This window comes from Geotrypetes seraphini, chromosome 1 (assembly GCF_902459505.1).
Source record: "Geotrypetes seraphini chromosome 1, aGeoSer1.1, whole genome shotgun sequence".
NCBI classification, from domain to species: Eukaryota; Metazoa; Chordata; class Amphibia; order Gymnophiona; family Dermophiidae; genus Geotrypetes; species Geotrypetes seraphini.
The window spans coordinates 247,485,185-247,510,989 of record NC_047084.1 but is presented as its reverse complement, the minus strand read 5'-3'; the positions used below and the strand labels follow the sequence as shown (position 1 = coordinate 247,510,989).

The window sequence follows — 25,805 nt, the reverse complement described above, 5'->3', positions numbered from 1 at the left end:
AGCTTCTTTGTAAAGAAAGCAGGTAGGTAGCTTTAATTTTAATATGGCACCAACACCTCTCTATTTGTCTAATTTGGTGCTTAAGCAAATAAGTCCTCAGTGATACCATGGGCAAGAATGATAAGAAGGATATTGGGACCGGTTCTATGTAACATATTTATAAATGATCTGGAAATAGGAATGACGAGTGAGATGATTAAATTTACAGATTCTATTGACTGCGGGGTGTCAGATTGACCATATCAGCAGGTCTGTCAATTCCTCATTCATCCCCTACAGACAGTATTTTTTATATCTTTTTTTTATATGCTTTTTATATATATATATATTTGTGAACTTTCATTTTTGACGTTTTTTCATAATAAATTAGTAATAAGAACAATATTAAAGGTGACTTAGCTTATTTCTGTGAGTATATAAGTCATACTGGTTTGAAGTATTTTCTCCGATGTTATACATAGAACACTCCCCTCTGCCAACGCGTTTCGCCAGTCTTTCTCAAGGCATGGGGTTCTGATGCATAAAATGTACCTAGTTTGCGTATCAGCGGCATCAAAAACCATACTTCAAACCAGTATGACTTATATACTCACAGAAATAAGCTAAGTCACCTTTAATATTGTTCTTATTACTAATTTATTATGAAAAACGTCAAAAATGAAAGTTCACAAATATATATATATATAAAAAGCATATAAAAAAAAGATATAAAAAATACTGTCTGTAGGGGATGAATGAGGAATTGACAGACCTGCTGATATGGTCAATCTGACACCCCGCAGTCAATAGAATCCACCTCACTGGATTTTGGTTAGTGTGTATTTTGAATTAGTCTTTGTCTACTTTACAATTTTAAATTTACAGATGACACTAAGCTGTTCAATGTTGTTAGAATGCATGCAGACTGTGAAAAATTGCAGGCAGACCGTAGGAAATTGGAAGACTGGGCATCCAAACGGCAGATGAAATTTAATGTGGACAAATACAAAATGATGCATATCGGGGAGAATAAACCAAATTATAGTTACCTGATGCTAGGGTCAACCTTAGGGTCAACCTTATTTCAGTTAGTTTATATACTCATAGAAAAAGAAATTGTTATACAAGAAATATGAGTGAAAATATTATCATATCCCTAATTTTTACACATAAAGCTCTAAGGATAATTATTGCAAAGACAAAAACGCATAAACTATGAAGAGTGAGACATAAGCAGTGAAAGAAAAGATTTGGAGTTTGAATACCTGGCAAGGTAATATGCCCTGAAGCCAGATAGACATAGGGCTCAAATTTTATAGGTTGTTCTGTAACATGGCCAGAATAGGGAAATGCATATTCATGAGCTCTGATAACCTAGAGATCAAGCAATACATTTTCTCTGGGTCTTTCATGTCTCCCTTTTTCCCCATCTGGATTGTGTCATGTTTCTTGGAAGCAACAAAAAAGTAAATTGGCTCTTTTAATTGGAGGATAGTGAATCACTGACAGAAGTGTGGGTAATAACGGAGGTGACTATTCTCATGTTGCTAACAAAACTTTATTTGGCCCTTTAATTGGAGGTATTGTGATGATGCCTATGGAGTATATTGCTCCTCACATCTCTTCTGGTCACAGGTGGCTCTCTAATCCTTCCCATGACCCTTCACGTGGTGTCTTAGTAGAGAAACAAAGAACATACAGAAAAAAAAAACAAAAACCCCAAAACTAATATGAGCCTTCGAAGAGGCAGGAAAAAAAAAAGTGCTCCTTAGACAGGGATATAGAAAGAAAATGCTGTATAAGTTTGGGGAATTAAACCAATTAGACATATTGCAAGATATCAGGGGTTATTTATTGTAGTACATGAAATAGTATAGACACGTTAGGGAAAGAAAAGTTTTAACTTCAAAGAAACAGAAAATAAATAAAGGTGCCTGTTTTTATTACAGTATTCTTAGGAGGTTATCTTAACTTTGTTTTTTCTTTCAAGGTTCAGTGGCTCTGCATCTCAGAGCAAACATTTCCTTCCCCCTATTGGCTTGGTCAGCTGTGCACACTGAGAATGACACGGTGACAAAATTCATCACCGTTCCCGTCCCCGCGGATAACCGCGGGAAACCATCTTCATGTCATTCTTTAAGGAGAGAGGGAAGAATCAGAGTATAATTGGGCACAACCATTGACCCGCAAGCTTTGCTTTGAAGAATGCTGGTGTAGAAGGACCGAGGTTGAAATAGACACTAGAAAATGACATGGGATTATTTCCCGCGGTTATCCACGGGAACGGTGATTAATTTTGTCACCGTGTCATTCTCTACTGAATCTTTGAGTGACAGGGATTTGTAAAGAAAAAGAAATTAGAAATATGGCTCAGAAAAAATTTAAGAAGTCAACCACTATATTAACTTCTCTTACAACTCAGAGAATAGTTAAGCTCTGGAAAGGGATTGGGACTTGTATACCACCTTTTTTGTACTTTTACCAAACACACTTAAACCAGTTTACATATAGGTACTTCAAGCATTTTCCTGTCCCGGTGGGCTCACAATCTGTCTAATGTACCTGCATTGCCAAAGGATGTAGTAACAGTGGTTAACGTTGATGGGTTTTAAAAAAGTTTTGGACAAGTTCCTGGAAGAAAAGTCCATAGTCTGTTATTGATACAGACATGGGAGAAGCCAATGCATGCCTTGGGATTGGTAGCATGGAAGGTTGCTACTACTTGAGTTTTTGACAGGTACTTGTGACCTGGATTGGCCACTGTAGAAACAGGATATTGGACTAGATGGACCATTGGTATGACCCAGTATGGCTATTCTTATGGATTTGAATATACCGCCTTTCTGTGGGTTCAATCAAAGCAGTTTACTTATACTATCTAGTCGGTTGCAATGGAGCAAAAGAGTTCAAAGTATTCTGGAGAATGTCAGTCTGAGTATTAAACAGTTGACAAAAACAGGCCAGCAAATCAGAGTAAAATGAAGGTGCAAGAGAATCAATTGTGGAAGGATCAATATGAGACAGCTTGTGAGTAGAAGCAGTTGGAGCAGGAACAGAGGGAGGAGTAGGGTTACCATACGGCTACAGAAAAAAGGAGTCCAAACCACACAAGCAAAATGAGAAAATTAATCTAAATAATCACACACTCAAAAATTCACAGCACAGCAAATATACAAACCATGAGGAACATGCAGAGGCCCCTAGAAAATACGTTTACACATCCATGGGGTTCCTTCAAATGGCTTTCCCTTGAAAAAATCACCTCGAGGTAGGAAAAAGCCTCAGATCCCCTCCTCCACCAACCAAACAACAAATGTTGTGAAAAAGTGGAGGCTATCACGGAGTAAAGTTAAGTCCTTGGCATTAAAAAAACCTCCTCAATTGATATTTTACCAGGAAAAGAGCCTTGTGCAATGCAAATCTCTAGGGTATCTGAATGAAACCACCATGAAAGTGATATTTATTCAGACCATTGCTCTAGTAACTATGATAGAGAAATACTCATCTGAGGTTAGAAATTAGAAGCACACCACACATCAATGATGGCCAGCATTTCGACAATCATTAGCTGCCTCAGGATGTGGAGGACAGATTGAGACATCTGTGTTTCACTTTCTTTTTCTGGAGCCATATAGTAACCCTAGGGAGGGGTTAACAAAAACAAAATTAGAAAATTAAAATCACTGCCTCAAAGTGAGGAGGTCAAAGACTCCCAGAGAACAGAGGATAGTAAACCAGCAGAAAATGTGTGACAGGAGCAGAGGGCAGGTACAGCAAAAAAACTTGGTATAGAAATGTTTACAAGAGGGGACAGTGCTATGCAGAAAATTAGAGTGATGCTTGCACCTCACCTGGAGCCTCGGAGTAGGAAGCTAAGCAACAGTAAAGAAAAAAATTTCTTCCCTGTCCTTCAACTCTATCTTGGTCAGAAGTAGAAGCTGTAACTTATGAAACTGAAAGAGATCAAATATGAGAGATGTCAGAAATATCATCTGTCAGAAAAGTGATAATGAATGAAGGTAATGGGCCTGGGTGTTGACCCTACCTCATCGGAATGGAACTGGGGGATATGGGAAATAAGTACTTTCCAAATACCTTCTAATGAAATCTTCTTAGGTTTGACAGAATTGGTTGAAAAGACTCCCTTAGCTGAGTATCCACCTGTGGTAATGTGAGTGAGCTGCAGGCTTGGATTTCTCATAAAGGCAGGCAGACAGAGGTTAGGAGTAACCAAAAGACCTTATTTATTAAAATAACTTGCACTAGGACAATAGCATTAATATTTTTTGTGAATAAACAGAAAACAGTTCCAATAGAGCTGGTTCTAGGCCACACCCCAAACACAGTTCAACTCTTTCTAGGCCAAAGCCCTTTCCTTACCCAGCTGGGGTAAGGGTTGTGTAAAGCCTAAAATCAAAATAAGTACTGATTTAATTTGTTGAAAGGGATAGTGGTAACACTATTACAAAATTAAATTATCACTAAATGGCTGTTATGAATTTGAAAAATTAGCAAAAGAACAGAAGTGATGCGAGTTTGAGCACAGGGCTAATGGAGAATTTTTGGTGAAGCAGCAGATTCATTGCTTTTCATTTGAGCATCTCATCTCTGACAGTCCTTTGAAATTAATGAAGAATGATATAGGATGTGTGTAGGTTTTGCATGATCTATAGGGTAATCAGGACTGGACTGTTTCCAGGTGTCTACTAAGACACCATCTTGGATTCAGTCCAAATGTTATTTTTCTTTTTGAAAGCAGGCTTGTTCTGTCCAAATCTTCTAAACTATCCAGGGAGCTAAGAGGTCTCATACTGGCCTGAATTTTTACACAGTGATGATTTTGCAAGGTAACATCCATGGGGCCTTTAATAAACTAGCAATTGTCACCAGACAATTTGAGTAGCCTAATGGTTATTGCAGCAGACTTTGATCATAGCGAACTAGATTCACTTTTTACTGCAGTTCTTTGTGATTTAACACTTCATTGCCCCAGGTACAAAAATAAAATGTGAGCCAACTAGGGACCAGAAAGTACCTGAATATAATGTGTACAGCACAGCATATGTCTAGTAGAGCCATGAAAATTATTATTGTTATTAGTAGTAGTAATTCTTCCTTCCCTAGCCAAGCACAGTCCCACATAAACTTGCCTTCAGTCTGTGTTCTAATATCTAGGTGTTCAAAATAAGAGACTTCCTACCTTAATAGTCTATCTCCACACACCTGATCCACCCTGCTTTCCTGGTCTAGTCTCTTCAAGTGCTATGACTTGTCCTTCTATAGGAGTCCTCTTGACTCGGGACCTCCCTCCTGAAAGCCTCTACATTTGGAGCCTCTCTCTCTGTTCTGTCTTGCCAGCGGGTTTTTTTTTAACACTTCCTGTTCTCTGAGCCCCCCCCTCTGGCCAAACAGCTTAACATTCCTCAAGTTGGTTCCACCTGCTGGAAGGTAGCTTAACTACCACATCAGTGAGGGAGTATTTCTAGGGATACCTGCTACTATGCTACTCAATCCCTCACACTGCCATAGACAAAATTCAAAGAAAATCTGGGGATAATTTTGCATCCAAATTTCCTTCTTGGTGCACCGTTACTCTCTTCCATTTCTCCTGTCAAAGCTCCTTTGTCCTTCAATTGGAACCTTACTGCAGGATTTCTACACATTCTGGAATGCTGACGGCATTTAACTATGCCAGAAGTCCAGAGGAAGCTGCTGTGATATGCAAGTCAGGTTGGTTTGGGAAATCTGCAACTCTGGGATTATGGACGCTTCAAAGTCAAGGGAAGGCTATTCTTTTCTCCCACTGCACCTTCCAAAAACCACTTGTTACCAGAGAATCCAGATTAGGAGCTATGTAAATCCATCAGACATCTGGAAGAAGGAGAAGCTGAAGCAGTGGTGTAAGCCCAGTCCTTCACCTTCTATTTACTAATTATTCATAGAAATAAAGTGCAAAAGTACTGAGAGCTCAGAAATCGTGTTGGAGTCCTGCTGCCATCTTGGAAGCACCCCACCCCTATTCTATTATTAAATACAATTTTGTAAAAATATACAGTTAAAAAAAGGGGGGGTTACATATTTACTGTTTACAAAGTAGTTTACATGCATTATATGCAGATGCTTTCTCTGTCCCTAATGGGCTCACAACCTGAGTTTTTTATACCTGGGTCAATGTGTGTGTATTAGTATCTCTCTATACATACACTTTTTTTTTTTTTTTTTTACATTAACAGCCAATAAGATAAAATAAGAATTGCCATACTGAGACAGACCAAAAGTTCATCAAGTCCAGTATCCTATTTCCAACAGTGGCCAACCCAGGTCCTATGTACCTACCGTGTTTCCCCCAAAATAAGATAGTGTCATAAAATTAATTTTGGGACCAAAAAACACACTAGGTTTTATTTTCGGGGTATGTACATGATCATCTCTCTCTTCCTCTTCTTCACCCCAATTCTTCCTCTTTCCTTTCTCTTCCCCACATATGCAGTATCATTCCTCCCCTCTCACCCATCCATAACATAACATAAAACTCACTTGTATACCACAAATACCATTAAGTTCTGAAGCATCTTTCTATCCCTCCATCCCTCCTATCCCCCTGTGCAGCAGAGCCCTTCCCAGCTTCTATTCTTCCCTCCCTCCCATCCCTCGTGCAACAGAACCCTTGCCAATCTTCCTTCCCTCCCCTCCCATCCCTCATGCAACAGAACCCTTGCCAATCTTCCATCCTTCCCTCCCATTCCTCGTGCAGCAGAACCTTTGCCCAGCTTCTATCCTTCCTTCCCTCCCTCCCTCCCATCCTTTATGCAGCAGAACACCGCTGTCCCCGCGGCCGCGCAGCCATCCTTCCCTCCCATCCAAACCGCTGACTACAAGTGAGCCCTACATATCGGAGGGAGGTACCGGTATGTAGGGCTCGCTCACAGTTTGGATGGGAGGGAAGGATGGCTGCGTCACGGCGGGAGGAAGCGCTGACGGTGAATCCCGACTAGGGCTTATTTTCAGGGTAGGTCTTATTTTTGGGGAAACACGGTAGTAACCGTGGCAGTGTTCCCCATAGTAGAACCCTTCATGGTTCTATCAGATTGTTTTTAACTGCTACTCATATTTCCATTTCTTGTTTATAATCTATATGGATTTTTTAAAATTCCTTTAATGCCTCTCTTTTCAAATTTTCTACAGAGAGAAGAATTGTACACAGATTTGGGAACAACTCAAAAAAATATTTGTTTACAAGCATCCATGCAGTGTTATGAAAGAAGATTATCAACATTTAATGGATCTGACAAGTCACCCTATACCCTGTAACAAGGTAATAAACTTTTCCATTTTTTTCTTACTAGTAGTCATTTAAAAATATCTAAACATTTAATTGTTGTGAAGGCTTTGTAGCCTTTTGTTACCTACTTGTTGTTTTATATAAAAATGCTCAATAAAGCTTGATTGAACTTTAAAAATATATATATATATAAACACGTAACATATTTATTTTGGTCTGGAGTAAATAGCTCCTCAAAAATTAAGATCATTTTGACCGTTGGCTCCTGTCTAACAGTCAGGGGGCTTTCTGCCTGCTCCCGCCATCTGGTTCCATGGACCTGTCAGACCTGCTTGGATGGTTTGTGGAGCTGGAGGTGTCAGGATCTGCTGAGTGAGGCTGTACCGATGACTCTTCCCGATTTTCTGCTGTTGGAGTCAGGCTGGTGGGGAGGAGGACTTCACATCAGAGTGAGCTCGGAGGTGGTGCTTCTGAGGAGAGGATGGCCCCTGAAGGATCCCATGGTGTGCAGCTGAAACAGTAGTTGTCCTGCCTTGGAGTTAGCCCGTTCATCAGAAGGACCCCCGTGATGTATGGCGAGATCCTTGGGAGCGGGCTGTCTGGGCTTCCAAGTCCCTGCCTGCAGGCCATACTTTCCCAGCATAGATAGGGAGGATTGCGGTCGGCTTGCATTGGAGGCTCATAGTGCCGGCTGCATTTCTTTGTCTCCACTGGACTGGAGTAAAGCTTGGACCTAGTACCAGACTGGAGTTTATTTTACTCTTTTTTTTTTTTTATCTTTGAATAAGCAACTTTATTGTCAAAATAAGAAAACAGTACACAAATAAATATAATTACTATATTAATCGCGGTATCTTATCTTTATCTTTCCAATTTTCAATGGAGTTCCTTTCTTTAAGTATTTGCATTGTAAACCGCTTAGGTCTGTGATATGCTAGAGCGGTATAACAAGTCTTAATAAAATATAAACATATCATTTACATGTCTAGATTGAATACATGTGCAAATATTAATTTTTAGAAAGCTGCTAATGGCAGTTATGCCCCCAACCCCCAGGACACAGAGATTAAAGGGGGCCCTGTGGCTTAGAGCTTGCCTCCAAAATAGATGTGTACTTTTTCATTTTGCAGTGCAAAGCCGTGTCTGTATTAAAAAATATATGTACTGTATATCCATGTTGGATTTTGCTCCTTCTCCAAAGTGCATATAAGTACCAACTCTGTATAGGCCTATGGTTTATATCAAGGAGCATATGGCGTAACCCTCCCCACCCTCAGAGTAGTCTCAACAGCTCCGATTCCTCTTCCCTCAGCTCTTATCAAGGGTTTTTCTGGTTACTAGAGGAGGCAAGAATGATCCCTAGCTCTGGATGCTCCCGCCCAGGTTCAAAATGGTTCCTTTTACTCCCTACCACTAATCTTGTGGTGCTACCTCCAGTGGTCAAGCTGCCAAATAATAAAATTGCTGCTTTCACTGGATGTACCAGCAACAATGCATGTATTCCTGCCCATCCTTATATGTATTTCATGATGGGCTCTGCATATGGATAGAAATTCCAAGGGAAGGAATATAAAGGTAGGGTTATACTATCGTCCCCCAGGACAAAATGAGCAGAAAGATGAAGAAATTTTTTCAAAAATTAGGAAAGATGGAGAATTAGGCAACATTATAATAATGGGTGATTTCAATTACCATATATTCTCGAATATAAGTCGAGACCCCCATTTTCCCCCCCAAAAGGAGGAAAAATGGTTGACTAGAATATAAGTCGGGGGCTTAATATTCAAGTGCCATTCCCTGCCAGGATCTGCACCCAGTGTCCCCTCCGTCACGCCCTCCCCTGCAAGGTTCTGCACTCAGCCCCCCTCCCTGCCAAGTTCTGCACCCAGCCCCCTTCCCTCCCTACCCTGTACTCAGTCCCCATTCCCTACCAGGCTGTGAACCAAGCCCCCTTCCCTGCCAGGCTCTGAACACAGTCCCACCTTCTCTGTACCCTCTTCCCCTTAAAAAGAGCCAACCTCATCAGTGATGTCACAATGACTTGATTGTCCCATACTCCCCCTCTGCCCTCTAACTCAGCCAGCAGATTACTGGTAACCATTCCCCTTAACTTAAACCACCTAGTGGTAGGCCAGGACAGGAAGGATCCCTCCTGTCCCCTTCCACGGCCGACACTAACAATTACCACCCTCCCTCCTTCCCTCCCTCGTGTATCTGTTTGTTTCCCTGGTGGTCCAGCGTGTATCCCGCGCTGAAATCCTCCAGAAGATTGTAAAGGTAAGTAGCCAGCGGTGCACCCAGACCAGCATGCAGCAGCGAGCTTTTCGTGCTGCCGGCCGGCCCTGCACCGCTCATTGATCGGCTGCCACAAATTCTTGCGGGATTCGCGGTTCTTGTGGCAGCCTATCAAGGAGTGGTGCAGGGCCGGCCGGCAGCACGAAAAAGCTCGCTACTGCGTGCCGGCTTGGGTGCACCGCTCACTACTTACTTTTACAATCTTTTGGAGGATTTCAGCAGGGGGGGGTACATGCTGAACCACCAAGGAACAAACAGGTAAGCAAGGGAGGGAAGGAAGGGAGGGTGGTAATTGTTAGTGTCGGCCGGGGCAGGAGATGAGAGGGATCCTTCCTGTCCCAGCCTAAGGCAGGCCTGCAGGAAGTCCGGGAGGGTTTCGGGTGGTCACTGGGGTATGACCCGAATATAAACCGTGACCCCCATTTTTGGGCCTGGTTTTGGCCCAAAAATCCCAGTTTATATTCGAGTTATACGGTACCTATAATATTATACACCAGGCAGATCAAATTTGAACTGATACTGGGAATGACGTTGCAAAAGAAATCTTCCGGCCAACCTGATTCCATTAACAGGCTATTAATCTCCTTATACCTCCCATCGTACATTGCGTTCATCTATTCAAAACTTGCTATCCATTCCCTCTTTAAGATACATTAACACTATGCGCACTAGCATTTTTCCTGTCACGGCCCCTACCTTCTGGAATTCAGCACCAAATTATATAAGAGAAATTACATCCCTTGATAAATTTTAAAAGTAACTTGAAGGCTTTTCTTTTTAAAGACACATATGGTGTATAATAGTCCTTTAAGGACAGTAATGGAAATCTGTTCCTTGCCATCTTTTAATCATTTTAGTTTATTTTACTTTATTCTAGACTTTTTATACTTTGTTCCCCTTCCTTTTGTCTTGATCCCTCTTACCCTCTCTTTCTCTTTATACAAATTGTATTTCTGCCCTTCTCCATCTTGTATCGGTAAGTTAATGTTTGTCAGTGCACTTGATTGTTTGTAGCATTGTTTGTAATTTCTTTTTATATTATGTAAAACCGCTTTGAATTTTTATTAAGGCAGTATATCAAATTTTTAATAAACCTGAAACCTGATTTAATTTTTAAAAAGAGCAACGATGATAAAATGTGGAAAATGATTAAAAAGAAGCTAAAAAGATCAGTTGCAACTGGGACCGGTACTATTTACCTTATTTATAAATGATCTGGAAATTGGAAAGATGAGTGAGGTGATTAAATTTGCAGATGACACTAAACTATTCCAAAATGGTTAAAACGCATGCAGATTGTGAAAAACTACAGGCAGACCTTAGGAAATTGGAAGGCTGGGCGTCCAAGTGGCAGATGAAATTTAATGTGGACAAATGCAAAGTGATGCACATTGGGAAGAATAACTCAAAACACAGTTACCGGATGCTAGGGTCCACCTTGGGGGCTAGCACCCAAGAAAAGTATCTGGGTATCATTGTAGACAATACGATGAAATTTTCCGTCCAATGTGCGGCGGCAGCCAAAAAAGCAAACAAGATGCTAGTAATTATTTAAAGACTAACCCCCTCTTTTACTAAGGTGCGCTATGCTTTTTAGCGCATGCTAAATAGTAGTGCACGCTAAACATGTTGCTAAACACTAACGTGTGCATGTTATTCTATGGACGCGTTAGTGTTTAGCACGCGTGTTGATTTAGTGGTGCGATAAATGCGCGCTAAAACGCTTAGCACACCTTAATAAAAGAGGGCCTAAGAATGTATAATGCCTCTGTATCACTCCGTGGTGCGACCTCACCTGGAGTATTGCGTTAAATTCTGGCCTGCTTATCTCAAGAAAGATACAGTGGCACTAGAAAAGGTTCAGGGAAAAACGACCAAGAGATAAAGGGGATAGAACTCCTCTCGTATAAGGAAAGACTATAAAAGAGACAGCTGAGGAGTGATATGATTGAAGTCTACAAAATCTTGAGTGGAGTAGAATAGATACAAGTGGATCAATTTTTTACCCCGTTAAAAATTACAAAGACTAGGGGACACTTGATGAAGTTGCAGGGAAATACTTTTAAAACCAATAGGAGGAAATATATTTTTTTCACTCAGAGAATAGTTAAGCTCTGGAATGCATTGCCAGTGGTTGTGGTAAGAGCAGCTAGTGTAGCTGGTTTTAAGAAAGGTTTGGACAATTTCCTGGAGGATAAGTCCATAGTCTGTTATTGAGAAAGACATGGGGGCATGCCACTGCTTGTCCTGGATTAGTAGCATGGAAAAACTCTTTGAGTTTTTTGTCAGGTACTAGTGACCTGGATTGGCCACCGTGAGAACGGGCTACTGGGCTTGATGGTCCATTGGTCTGACCCAGTAAGGCTATTCTTATGTTCTTATTAGATTAGACTACAACTTCAGGTTAGGCTTCCTCATATGGATAAAATACAGTTGGGATAGTAGCATTCTGTTGGGGAATGGGGGAACCTGGTGAAAGAGTGCCACTGATCAGGGCTATTTGGTGAGGGAGCAGTGAATTGGATAATGATTTTTCCCCTACTTGTAGCTCTCAAAAATCACTGTTCCCTCTGGACATGGAGAGGTGTGGATATACAGCCATGTTGCTAGTTTACAGAATGCTATTAATGTTTGGCAGATCCCCTGGTAAAATAGTGTGAGAATAGCACATGTCCTGAATTCCCCTCTCCATATGCTATCTAAAATCTGCCTCCATGTATAAAAGCAAGCTAGTGGTAATTGGTATAAAGTAGTTAAATTATATTTTCCTTCTTGTTTTGTGACCAGGGCAAACTTATTTGCATAGGACATCTTCTCCTTCAGTTGAGACCTCAGTTTTCTCCTTAATTTCTGGTCACATCTTCATTTGGAAAGTTTTCTTGCATGGAAATCTCTTTAAATTATCTTAATTGATGTCAGTAGATGTAGGATGTTATTGAATCACAAATTATTTGTTTTATCACCTCCTAGCAGTTTGTCTTCCTTTTAGTTCATTGTTAGAATGGTTGGTAGTATATTTGGCGCCTTTTTCTTCTCATCATGTGGACTAAATTATTTTCCTTTTAAAAAGTGGTGATATTCATGGTGTATTTTCTTTGAACATTTTCTTTATTTTGCAGGATGAAAATTCTAATTCTTAATTAAAAAATTTACCCTCCCCTTTAAAGTAAATTTTGATTCATGTTTCCCTGCTTCTGTCAAAACTTCACTGGCTTCCAGTAATTTCTAGGGTTCACTTTAAGTGTGCCCTGCCTAACATTCAAGATCTTGCATGGCATTCTTGCTTCTCTAATTCCACTATCTTGGAATTTTATGAGACCTGACACTACCAGATCCATCCAAAAGCTTAAACTATCTTTCCCCTTGCTAAAAGGTGTTATCTGTGCTGGAAAATTAGGGAAATCTCTCTTCTTTAAAATCACTGAGCTTTGGAATAACCTTCCTGCCCTGCTGCGGAATCTGGGCTCCTTCCAATTATTCCGAAAGCATCTGAAAACTTGGCTATTTTCAAAAATGTAAATCTTGCTACCCTCTTTAATAATTCACTAATTCTTATTATGTTTTTCCCTCCTTATAGTAAAGTTCCTGTAAACCGTGCCGAGCTCCATCTCTATGGAGAGGATGCGGTTATAAACTTAAGGTTTAGTTTAGTTTTAATTTAATTTATCAAGCTGCTGTGAGAGATCACGTGATGCTATGAGCGTGTGAGGACGTGTCCTTACTAGCTCCGGGGCTGCCTGCATGCTGGGCCATAACCGACGCTTCCCCACGGTGCCTGTTGCGATTTCGCCGCTTCCGAGATCGGTCTGGGTGCATGGAACGGTACCTCACTAGATCCCGGGAGTCTATGCTACCGAAATCCGCCCGCAAAATCCGAGACCGAGCGCGGCCTGCTGAAAATAAAATGGCGGCGAGCCCCGTGGCGGCGGTCTCGAATCTAACTGAGACCGCCCTGAGTGACATCAAGGAGGCATTGGCACAGGTACTGGGGCCTAAACTTGAGACTTTAACAGCACAAATTATGAATATTGAAACTCTGCTGGCAGCGGCAGCGGCGCGCACTACCGAGCTGGAACAACGGGTTTCCACCTTAGACGATACATCTACTGCTCAGGGCGCTGAGTTCACCGAGTTGCGGGCGCAGGTTCGGGCGCAGGCTGAGAAATTGGACGATCTGGAAAATCGTTCTAGACGCTCGAACCTGCGCCTGCTAGGAATCCCTGAGACGATCCCTGACCGTGACCTGCTGGAGGTACTGGAGAAGTGGCTGAGAGAGGAGCTACCATTACCTCCCTCATTGGGGCCTCTTCGTATCGAACGTGCGCACCGCCTGGGCCGTCGCCCGGATCTGGAGGCACGTCCACGTGTGGTCATAATGAAGTTACTTAACTTCAGACATAAGGTGGAACTATTACAACTTTACCGCAATAAAAGGGATGCCCTGAAATATGATGGCGCTTTGGTCCGACTCAGCCAGGATTTCTCGCTGGCGCTTCAGGAACGGAGGCGACCCTTTTACTCACTCTGCTCACAACTATCTGAGCTTAGATGCGATTTCAATTTAACTACCCAGCTCAATTACGGATCCTAAGAAATGGAGTCTGGAAGTCCTTCCAGTCTCCCGAGGCGGCTGCTGAACTCATATCCTTGCTTAAAACATCAAATCCAGGACAGGTTTGACTCTGGGCACTGTCCATTTCCTAGGAGGGCTGGCGCAGCTTGACTGTTACTGTTAATACCTTCCCTGCATAGAAGGACCCTGTTTTGACCTTCTTTTCAGTTTATTCATTTGCAGGCCAGGGTGGCCCTGGGGCAGGCATCTTTCGTGATCTGCTCTTCTCCCACAGGATGGGGCTGTGAGGGATTGTTGGGGGATTTGGGGGGGGGGTATGTTTGGGTGGCAGCAGCGGTACTTATGGGACAAATTGTGTTTTCTTTCTATTGTTTTTCTTTGTGGTTGATGTACTTTTTGGGACCAGATATATGGTGTGCATGGAGTGTGTATGTACAGTCTTGGGGTGAGGCTGGGCGCCCTGAGACTATCATTTCCGGAAGGCTTCCTTACTATGACTTACTAGGTGGGGAGAGTCATGGGTGATAGGAAACTTCGTATACTCTCCTGGAATGTATCGGGCATTACATCGCCTTCCAAGCGCACAAAGATTTTATCACAGTTGAAACATCATTCGGTTGATATAGCTTGCCTCCAGGAAACTAGACTTACTGATAATGAGCATCAAAAGCTTAGGAGAGGCTGGGTTGGGGAGTTGTACTATGCATCCTCGCCAGGGAAGAAGGCAGGGGTGGCTATATTGATTAGAAAAGGATTACCATGCTCTGTCCAGGTCCTGAGACGAGATCCACAGGGCAGATATTTGTTAGTGAAGGTGCTGGGACCGGGTGGATCATTTAGAATATTGGTGGGATATGGCCCTAATGGATATCAACACTCCTTCTTTCAAAATCTGGTTAACTTATGTCTGCAAAATTCGGGTGACCCACTGATATTGGTGGGTGACTTGAATCAAGTGCTGGACCCGGGTGTAGATCGCTCTGGAGGGACAGGGCCCTCGATGGTACGACAGACAAAGGGAGTCCCCTATCTGTGTCGAGCTTTGGGGTTGGTGGACCCCTGGAGGTTGCTACACCCCACCGACAGGGACTATACTCATCAATCCAGGGCACATGGGACCTTTTCCAGAATTGATTATACCTTAATCTCTGAACACAAGTTTGCCTGGGTGTCAGAGGCAACTATTGGCCCTCTTGAGATTTCTGACCATCATATGATTTGGTTAGATGTAGCGGTGGGGGGTCCCGTAGGCAATGGTCCAGGATGGAGATTCCCTTCCTATTTACATACTGACCCTCAATTTTCGGGAATTTTTATCTGGCAAATGGGAGGAATACTGTACTTTTAATGCACAACACATAGATAATCCTATATTATTCTGGGACGCGGCTAAGGCAGTGTTACGTGGAGATGTGATCGCTTATGTGGCATCCCGGACGCGGAGAATAGCACACCGCATACTATTACTCGAAAGGCAGTCGACTAGCCTGAAACGGGAGTTGCTACGTAATCCCTCTGCGACCGTCAGGGAGGCATATACCGCTGCGTTGGCTGAATTAAACTCTCTTATCATGAGAGGACTAAAAAATTATTATTTTTCCGTAAATATAACTTTTATAAATATGGTAACAAAACTGGGAAGCTATTAGCGTCTGTAGCAAAAAGCTGGAAGGGTTCTCGATACATAGCGATGATAAAAGAGAGGTCTGGGAAACTCCTGACATCCGCGACAGACATTTCCACATGCTTTAAGAATTATTTTGAAGCCTTCTATTCCTCCCCGAAGCCATACTCAGGCCCGGATGTGAGGGATTATCTAGAAGATGCCGGGATGCCTAAGTTGTCGGCAGCTCAGATATCTCGATTGGATAACCCTCTACAATTACAGGAAGTCCTGCAGGCAATTAAAACTTTGAAGCCCTGCACGGCTCCTGGTCCGGACGGATTCTCCCCAGAATTTTTTAAGATCTTATCGTCCTCTGTAGGGGGGTCCCTTTTGAATTATTACTCTGAGGTTCAGAAGTGTGGCACCCTTCCGAGGTATGCGAATGACGCGTTGATCACTCTGATACCGAAACCATCTAAACCGCTGACTGACATCGAATCATATCGACCGATATCATTATTAAATGTTGACTTAAAAATTTTGGCGCGAGTTTTAGCGGACAGGCTAGCCACCCTGCTTCCTACTATTATTGTGCAAGAACAGGTGGGCTTTGTACGTTCTCGTCAATCGGTACTTAATGTGCGTCGGGTACTTCTGGCCTTCTCCCGAGCTCAGCGGGCCCGGTCTCTGGGTTGCTGGTGGGGTTGGATGCGGCGAAAGCTTTTGATAAAGTACACTGGCATTATCTTTTCCAAGTTTTATATCACATGGGGTTCCCAGATAGTTACATGGCGTGGATACTCGCACTTTATTCTGGACCCAAAGCGTCGGTTTTGGTTAATGGGGTGCGTTCTCCCTCTTTCTCGGTGGGCACAGGGACTCGACAAGGATTGTCCATTGTCACCACTACTTTTTCTTTTGTACTTAGATCCCTTGTTACGTACCTTACAGAAGGATGATGAAATTGTGGGTGTTACCAGAGGGCTCTTCGCAGCTGAGGGTGCTGGCATTTGCGGATGATCTTCTGCTTACGTTGGGTTCTCCACACCGTTCTTTGCCCGAGCACTGGAACTTCTGGATGAATTTAATCTCTATTTCAGGTCTAGTGCTTAATAAGCAGAAGTCCTTGGCACTGCCCACGTCACCTGCGGTACGTATGGGTTGGCAGGGGAGACTTCCCATTACAGTGGGCTCCATCTCAGTTGACCTATTTGGGGGTGGTGCTTCCTCAGGACCTGGACAGACTATATTCCGTCAATGTTACACCGTTACTTCATCGAACACAGACCACCCTGGCTGGTTGGAGGGCGCTTCCCCTATCACTTTCTGGTCGAATAGCATTATACAATATGATGCTCCTCCCACAATGGCTTTATATACTGCAAATGCTGCCTATTATGCTCACATCCCTTACACTTAACACGACTCAACTCATACCTCTCTGCCTATTTGTGGCAAGGAAAACGGGCGAGGATAGCATTATCCAAATTGATGCTGCCGAAACATCGGGGGGGATTGGGCTTGCTAGATATTCCCGATTTGCTCTTGCATGCCAATTAAGACATTTGCATGACTGGTTTTGCAATTCTACATGGTTTTCCCCTGCCGGAGAATGAATGTCTTGATTTTAGACCTTATAACTTTAGTTACCTAATACATATTCGACATCTGCCAGATTTGCCCTTGCTGCATTTCCACCCCTTTTTTGCAGGTCATGCGTTACAGCTTGGTAAAAGGTTATGTAGGGTATTGAAAATCTCCTCTGAAGCAACGCCTTATCTCCCGGTGGCTGGCAACGGAGACTTCCCACCTGGCTTGGACTCGGCAGCTGTACGCCGTTGGTCTTCTCTTGGGCCTTCTCTACTTGTTTCAGGCAGTGCAAGACACCGGTGTCCCTACCCCGTTTGCTGAACTGCAGACCAAATTCAATTATGTTTACCGGGGGACTGGCTTGCTTTTTCGACAACTTTCCCACTACTTACAGACCTTGACTTTCGGCACGTTTGAGAGAGGATGTGCAATCTAGTTTACGAGAAGCGCTTGACTTGACGGCCCAGGAACAGGTCCCGTTGATAATTTTTTATCATAGGTTCCTGCAGGACATCTCCGGAGAGTGGGGACCTTCTTAACGCTAGCCCAGAATGGACAATTTGACCTTCAAGTACCGGTATCTGATGAGATGCTACGAAGGGCATTCTTTGTGGGGGACTGATCCTACACTATCTTCCGTAGAGAGGGAGCGTAATTACAAATTCCTGTTACGAGCGTTCTATCCCACCTAAGAGGGCTCTGACAATGGGGATTAGCGCGTCGTCTAGCTGTGGAAAATGTGCCCATCCACTGGCGTCCTTTGGACATATGTTTTGGACCTGCCCTCTAGTGTCTACATTTTGGCTGACTTTGGTGTCTGCGGTGGCCAAGCTGTGGGGTTGCTCATGGAGGTTACACCCCAGTTTTCTTATAAACTTTGCAAATTCGCTTTCATCCGCCGAGACCGGGCGTGTGCGCTGTTCCTCGAAAGGACTGTACTTATGGGCAGGAAATGTATATTGACTCAGTGGCTTTCGCCTCAACCTCCTTCTCTTCAACAGTGGCGATCACTCATGTTACAGCAAATGTTGCTCGAACGACGGGACATTCTGGACTTAGCAACAAAAAGGGACGGCTTGTTTCGCCAATGCTGGTACCTCTTCAGTTTCAACTTGTGTCCCGACTATTCAACAACAACTTTGGGATGTGTGACTTGATTTTCACTCCCTACATTGTTGAGTTACCTTCACCAATATTGTTGCCCGCTGCTGCTGCCGGGTGGGGTGGGGGGGGGGTTGTTTGGGTGGGCAGGGGATTTGGGAAAGTTTTGTTATTCTACAAAATGTTATCGTGGTCTGTATTTCACTGTGATTTGCTGATATAATAAAATTATTTAACACGTAATTTTATCAAGCTGCACTAGAGGTTTTTTAGTGCAGGCAGGCTAGGTAAGTGCTCCAATGCCTAAATAAAGAAATAAATAACAGTGCTTTTTAATTTTAGGCCCCCTTTTATGAATGCTGGGTTAGGGGTTTTTTATCAACCGGCCGCTGCAGTAAAAACTTGACGTTCATAGAATTCCTTTTAAGCATCAGAGTTTTTAATGCAGTGCCCGGAGAGAAAGAAAAAATTCTAACCCCAAGCTTCATAAAAGGGGGCCTTATTTATATATTTTTTGCCTACAAAATAAGAATCTTTTCTTTTCCACTTAGTCGGTGTTTTGGAGCAAAACAAATGATCTGGTTCATCAGTATACAAAAGTGTCTTCAATCTTGTTACCCTGGAAAACACAATGTTGGGTTATTTGGCTGATGGCCTCACTTGGTGTGGCAAACTTTCTAGTCCAGTAAGAATTTTGTTGTTTCCTGAGCTACATTGTGAGGTTGCAGAAAAAGTGCTCCCTACATTGAAAAATATGGGGGGCCACTTTCCAAAAACAAGCTATACCTTTACTGGTGCCCAGTAAAGATATCAAAAACTGCAGAGAGGAATGTACAAGGCTACAGGAACTTTCATTTGGAGTCAATAAAATGTTTTTCCAAGAGATGGCTCTCATTTACATGGGAAAATGGACCCAGCACGGCATGTGTTTCAGAGAAACACTCCTTCAGGGTCCGAGTTGTGCTGTACTTCACTAGCGGAGAACCATATGGAATACAACGTTTGTAGTGTAAAGTTCTGTCAATTATAACTGCAGCAGCCAGAAGGGCCACAGTGGCTTTGCTCTGAGATAAGGAACATGCTGATTTTGCTGGGCATTCAAACAAGCAGATGATTAAACTGCCTTTTCCTCCATCCCCTTCACAAAAGCTGTGAGGCAAGGCAGCTAGGTAGAGACCGCTTTCTTACTGGAAGAGGTTTTTTTCTCTTCTCAGAAATGTATAACTTCCCTATATGTGAATATATCCAGGGGTTTTCCTCTCTTCTCAGAAATGTATAACTTCCCTATATGTGTATATTTCCAGCAACTTGTGAGCTAATTCTGCAAGGAACTGGCCGAAACTAGGTAGCAGGATGCCACTAAGTATGCCAGTAGAAGAGTTTGTCCTAGTGGTTAATGTAGTGGTCTGAGAACCTGGAGAACTGGGTTCAAGTCTCACTGCAGCTCCTTGTGATCTGGGGAAGTCATTTACGGTAATCCACCATTTGCCCCAAGTACAAAATATGTATCTGTATAAAATTTGTAAACCCGCTTTGTCTGTGACCACAGAAAAGTGGTATATCAAGTCCCAGCCCTTTCCATTATAAATACTTGTATTCTTGTCATTTATTGCATATTGTGAAAACTTCACACATAAATAATAATCTGGTTACATGCTAATCTAAGTATATGTACATTTTTGATAGTATGTTACTCTGCAGGTGGACATTCAAGTGGACTGGAGTCTTGGGCAAGATGCACACTTAGGCATATGCAACTAGTAATACTATAAGTGATGCTTGTACGAGAGGCCGCTGAAATGTTCTCAGCCCAACCAAGAAGAGAATTATGCGGAGCCATGAAACTTAACCAGCTATTCCACACTTTTCTTGACACTTTTGGTTTCGGTGATATGAAATGAAACGAAAAGTGTCAAGAAAAGAGTGGATATAACTTGTGAGTTTCATAGCTCCACCTCATTCTCTTCTTGGTTGGGCTGAGAACTTTTCGGCAGCCCCTCGTCTCCCTTGAATTTAGGTGTGAGCATTTACACAAGTGCACTATTGGGCTGAAAATATGGGAGGTCAGCATTCAGCTTTTGGGTGGTGAGTGGTTTTGCTCACCTCTGTAAGGATCAAGTTTAAATTAGGCATCACTCTGCCTTTAAGATCCTGACAGGGAATGCTTCTGATTACCTAACAGAGTTGGTCAGTCTACTCCCAGGGTGCCTCCAGCAGATATTCCATCAGAAACCTTTGTCCACTGAAAATTCCCAGCATGCAACAATATAAAGTCTACAGGCAAATTACCTTATCCATCCAATATCAATTATCAAAATCCTGGAACCAACTACCACTTATACTAAGATCTTGTGACCACTATCTCAGGTTTAGAAAACTTTTATAAGCATTTCATGGTAATTGTAAAAGCCCATTTCTAAACTGTCTGATGCAACTCCTGGGATATAACGATGATCCAACGATGACCTATTTGAAATTGTAACTATGTATTTCTGTGACCTAACTGTATTAATATACTACTGATCTATCTGTACTAGTAACTCTATTGAATGTCTTTGTCATACTAAACTGTCCATTGTAACTTCCTAGGTAAATGACCCAAACTCTTGTAATGTAATCAACCTTGAACTGAATGGGTAAAGGCGAAATAAAAAACATGATTAACATAACATAACATATTCAAAGCTGAGGACCTCTACGGGCTTTGGCTTAGAATATCCGGTTGATTTTAAGAAACATAGAAACATGATGGCAGATAAGGGCCAAAATGGCTCATCCAATCTGCCCATCCACAACATCCACTATCTCCTCCTCTACTTAAGAGATCCCACTTGCCTGTCCTATGCTATCTTGAATTCAGATACAGTCTTCATATCTACCACCTCCATCGGGAGACTATTCCCACGCATCTACCACCCTTTCTGTAAAGAAGTATTTTTCTTACATTACTCTGAGCCTATCACCTCTTAACTTTATCCTATGTCCTCTCCTTCCGGAGTTTTCCTTCATTTGAAAAAACTCACCTTCTTTGAAAAAGACTGGCTAACTAAGCTGACTAACACATCACTTAAGCCACATAACAAACTAGGATAGGCTTTTAAGTGGTATAACCTGGTCACTTAAGGGCTGAATATCAGATCTTAAGTGTTCAAATACTGATTCTGCCCCCGGAACTCCCTCAACATAGCCGGCTTTTAAGTTCGGCACTAACTGTGATATTCAGAAGCATTTAGCTGGTTAAGTGTCACTGAATATTAGCGGCTAGCACCAACCAAACGATTTAAGAAGTCAGCAGTTGGCTAAATTGCTCTGAACAACAGGATTTTTTTAATCTGAATACTATACCATACAGTGGAAGGACAAAACGAAAGCATCAGTCACAGATTATCTGGATAGCAGTGATAGTCAGTCGCTATATGGGAATTCAGGTTTAATTTAAATGGATAGTAGCACTTAACTATACTAGAGCAGCACTGAATATATATATATAATTGGCACTACAGAACAATACCTCCTTCAGAAACAATGACAATGACATTTTTAGTCAGGTTTTGTGGCCCCAGTCAAAGTTTAAACAATGGTGCACACTCCAGCTAGCTGTGCTTCAAGATTGGGGTGCCGGTTATAGAACACAGCTTTGGGAAGTCCCTGCTCTCAGCTGATAGGGAAGGGGGGAATTCCCTTGCCACGATTGGCTGAGAGCAGTTGTGGCAGGGAATCCTCAAACAAGTCTGCAATGCAGAAAGATTCCCACTCCTCCTGCCGGCCACCTCCCCCACTAACATCCTAAGCAGGAGGTGTTTTGGGGGGTGCAGGCAGGAGGGTTTGGGCATCCTTCCTGCTGGGGATGTTTGGGGGAGGTGCTGGAAGGAGGGATTGGGCATCCCTCTTGCCAGGGATGTTAACAGGGGTTAGCAACTGGATGGGATTTGGAATCCCTCCTGCCGAGGATGTTAGGGGGGCTGCCAGCAGGAGGATTGGGCATCCCTCCTGCCGGGTGTGTTAGCAGGGAGGGGAAGTGCCAGAAGGTACGGAGTGGGTATTTCTCCTGCTGACTGATTGTGGTGGGGTTCGGGGGTTCCCTGTCACGGCCGCTCTCAGATGATTGCAGCAGGGAATTCCCTTCTCTCCCCCATCAGCTGAGCAGCAGGGACTCCCCAAAGCCACGATTCTGTAACCAGGATTGCGGCTTTGGGAATCCCTGCATGCTCAGTTGTTGGGGCAGGGGGGGGGGGAATTTCCTGCGCGATTGCGTGCTGCGGTCTAGGCAAAGGTAGGCAGTTGAAATGTAGGGTAGGGTTTCCCAGGCCTACATTTCAGCCACCTATCTTGGGGTGATTTGCGGCTGGGTAGCCGCTTTAGATCGCTCTAACACCACTTCGGGGTTGGCCATACCTACTTAGGCGTTCCGTGGCCTAAAGTGGCTTCCTAGCTGCGATTCCAGCGGCCATTTCAGTCGCCGTTTATTTAGGCGTCGGTAGGTGCTTAAACCCTGCCTTTTCTGACCATTGGCAGAACACCTACCGATGCCTAAATTTAGACGCTGGTTATAGAATTTCCCCCTTAGTGCTTACGTGCATAAGAACCTATTACTGACACCCTCTGATGAATGTAAGTGATATTATTCTATAACATTAGGTGCCAAGTTATAGAATGATGGAGTTAGTGATATTGTTGGAAAATAATAATAATAATTATAATTACTATATACCCAGTGGTTTTGGTTAAACTAGAAATAATTTTGTTGGCGCCATCTTAAAATTCTACAAAGATTCTAAACATGAATGTTCAAGGCTAAATCAGTTCTAACTTAGATGTGATACGATGAGTGAAGAAAGGGTATAATGAACAAACTTTACTGTGTGTCACCTGTTTTGATCTGATCCATTGCTGATAATATTTTTTTTTTCAGGTATTAACTATCAATCTTGTCCATCGTGGAAGAATGTGAGGACAATCCTGTTTCTTCATTGTGGAAAATTGCATCTGAATCTGTAGGTAGATATTCATGAACAGGGCCCTTGGTTTCTATCTTTCTAAGTGGATAATTTTATAAGTTTTAACCAATGAACACGGATAAACACACCTGATGCAAATAAACTTAAAGAGGTGTTAATTTATTTAAGTATTTATATACTACTTATAGCTTAAGTGGTTTACATTCAGGTACTCAAGCATTTTTCCCTCTCTGTCCTGGTGGGCTCACACTCTAATGTACCTGGGGCAATGGGGGATTAAGTGACTTCCTAGGGTTACAAGGAGCACATGAGCTTTGAACCCACAACCTCAGGATGCTGAGGCCATAGCTCTAACCACTGTGACACACAATCCCTTGATGGAAAAATACCACTTAGTAGTACACCTATCCTACATTTATTTTCCCATTTCTTCCTTGCAGTTCACATAGACAGTGGCAAAGATTAATATAACATAAAAATGCCGCAATTAAGGCCACATTGAATTAAAATGTAATATTAGAGTTATGATTAAAAGAAGCCCTGGCTTCCATATCTCCAATTTTTATTGCAACTGAGGAATTTCTCCCTCTCCATTAGTTGTATACATTCAGACTTGCTACAGTAATTAAGGGTCACGTCTACTAAAGTGTGATAATTTTTTTGCAATTACTGCATAACTACAGAAGTAGATAATAGATATGCGATTAAGAGGGGCAGTTTTGATATGACATCCAAATCTGAGTTGGGACATTTTGCAGAATATGCACAAAAATCCAGTAGTGAACATGACAGTTTCAAAACTGTAAAACGTCTATCTTGTTTTTTTGAAAATGGCCATTTTTCAGATATGTGTCTATCTTTTTGAACCATATTTGAAAAAAAAAAACAAAACCAACCCACTTACAAAAGGAAAACCAGACTGACTTATGGTCCTTCAGGATAGGGTTGGGAACCACTGGTCTATTTGCTCATCCTCTCTGAGTAATAGTCATTTACCAACCCTCTGATAAGTCCCTTTCTTTCTTTCTCACTGACTTTGACTCCTGGCTTTCCTTCTTTCTTGAACCTTTCCTCATTCTTGGTCATTTCAATATTCACACTAATTACCTCTCTCACTCTTAATGCTTCTAGCCTTAACATCCTCATTCAATCTTCACCTGTGCTCCACCACCCCTACCCACCAGAATGGTCACTGCCTTGATCTTGTCTTCTTCAACTGATCCATCACAAATTTCTAAACCTCTCTGATCATCATCTGCCTCCCCTCCCCTCCCCCCCCCCCCGATTCAGTTAATCTCCATCAATACATTTAGGAATCTTCAAGCTATTGACCCTTGCACTATCTCCATCACTGTTTCACCCCCTCCTCTCAATCACTATGCTATACAAGTCTGTTAATGAGGCAGTCTATCTTCTGCTTTTGATACCCTTGCTCCTCCCACTCCACGTTCTGTAAGGCAAGCCAAACCCCAGCCCTGGCTGACCTCTAAATCTGCTACTTAGGTTCCTGTGCCAGGGTCTACACCCATTAGACTAACTTTCTCGGCGTCAACCCTTGCTGTCTTTTTGCCACACTGAACTCTCTAATCAAAGTGCCCTCACCTCCATCCTCTCCATCACTTTCTCCCCAGACAATAGTTGAGTACCTCTATGAGGAGGTTCACAAGATTAACCTTGAGTTCTCAACCAAGCCACCTCTCCACCTCTCCATCTCCCAACCCACTCTGTCAAACCCTTATTCGGCCTCTGCCATCCTGTTCTTCCTTTCCTGAAATTACTGAAGAGAAAACTACACATTTTCATTCCTCCTTCAAACTCACTACCTGCTTCTCTGATCTATTCTCATCCATCTACTCATAACTCTCTCTCCTAGTGTCATCCCGTCCATTTGTCACATCTCAATCTATCACTGTTCACTGCAACTGTCCCTGATGTCTTCAAAGATGCCGTAATTATACCATCTTCTCAAAAAACCTTCACTGAATCCTACCTGCCTTCCAATTGTTGCCCATCCTCTTCCTCACCTTCTTATCCAGAGCTACTTGAATGTGCTGTTCACTGCTGTTGCCTTGACGTTCTGTCATCCCTAGCTATTCTTGACCCATTCCAATCAGGCTTTCGCCCCCCTGCACTGTATGGAAACTGCCCTTGCTAAAGTCTCTGATGACCTGTTCCTGGCTAGATCCAAAGACCTTTATTCTTTCCTCATCCATCTTAATCTATCCGCTGCTTTTGACACTGTAGACCACCACCTTCTCCTTGATACGCTGTCCTCACTTGGATTTCAGGACTGTGTTCTTTCTTGGCTCTCTTCTTTTCTCTCATCATTGCACCTTTAGGGCCAGATTCTGTAACGGGCGCCTAAAGTTAGGCGCCTATTGCATGTCAATCACACTTAGGCGCCTATTACAGTATTGCGCT

The 25,805-nt window shown here is 42.7% G+C and overlaps 1 protein-coding gene across 1 annotated transcript in view; it reads left to right on the top strand.

Annotated features, from left to right (window-relative positions):
* LOC117367099 (ADP-ribosyl cyclase/cyclic ADP-ribose hydrolase 1-like) overlaps positions 1-25,805 on the top strand; it is a 60,700-nt gene that overhangs the window by 22,806 nt on the left and 12,089 nt on the right. Inside the window, 5 exon segments of the mRNA XM_033959363.1 lie at positions 7,165-7,294; positions 18,978-19,029; positions 19,032-19,142; positions 23,339-23,365; positions 23,368-23,420. Of these exon segments, the coding sequence (XP_033815254.1) occupies positions 7,165-7,294; positions 18,978-19,029; positions 19,032-19,142; positions 23,339-23,365; positions 23,368-23,420 (373 nt within the window).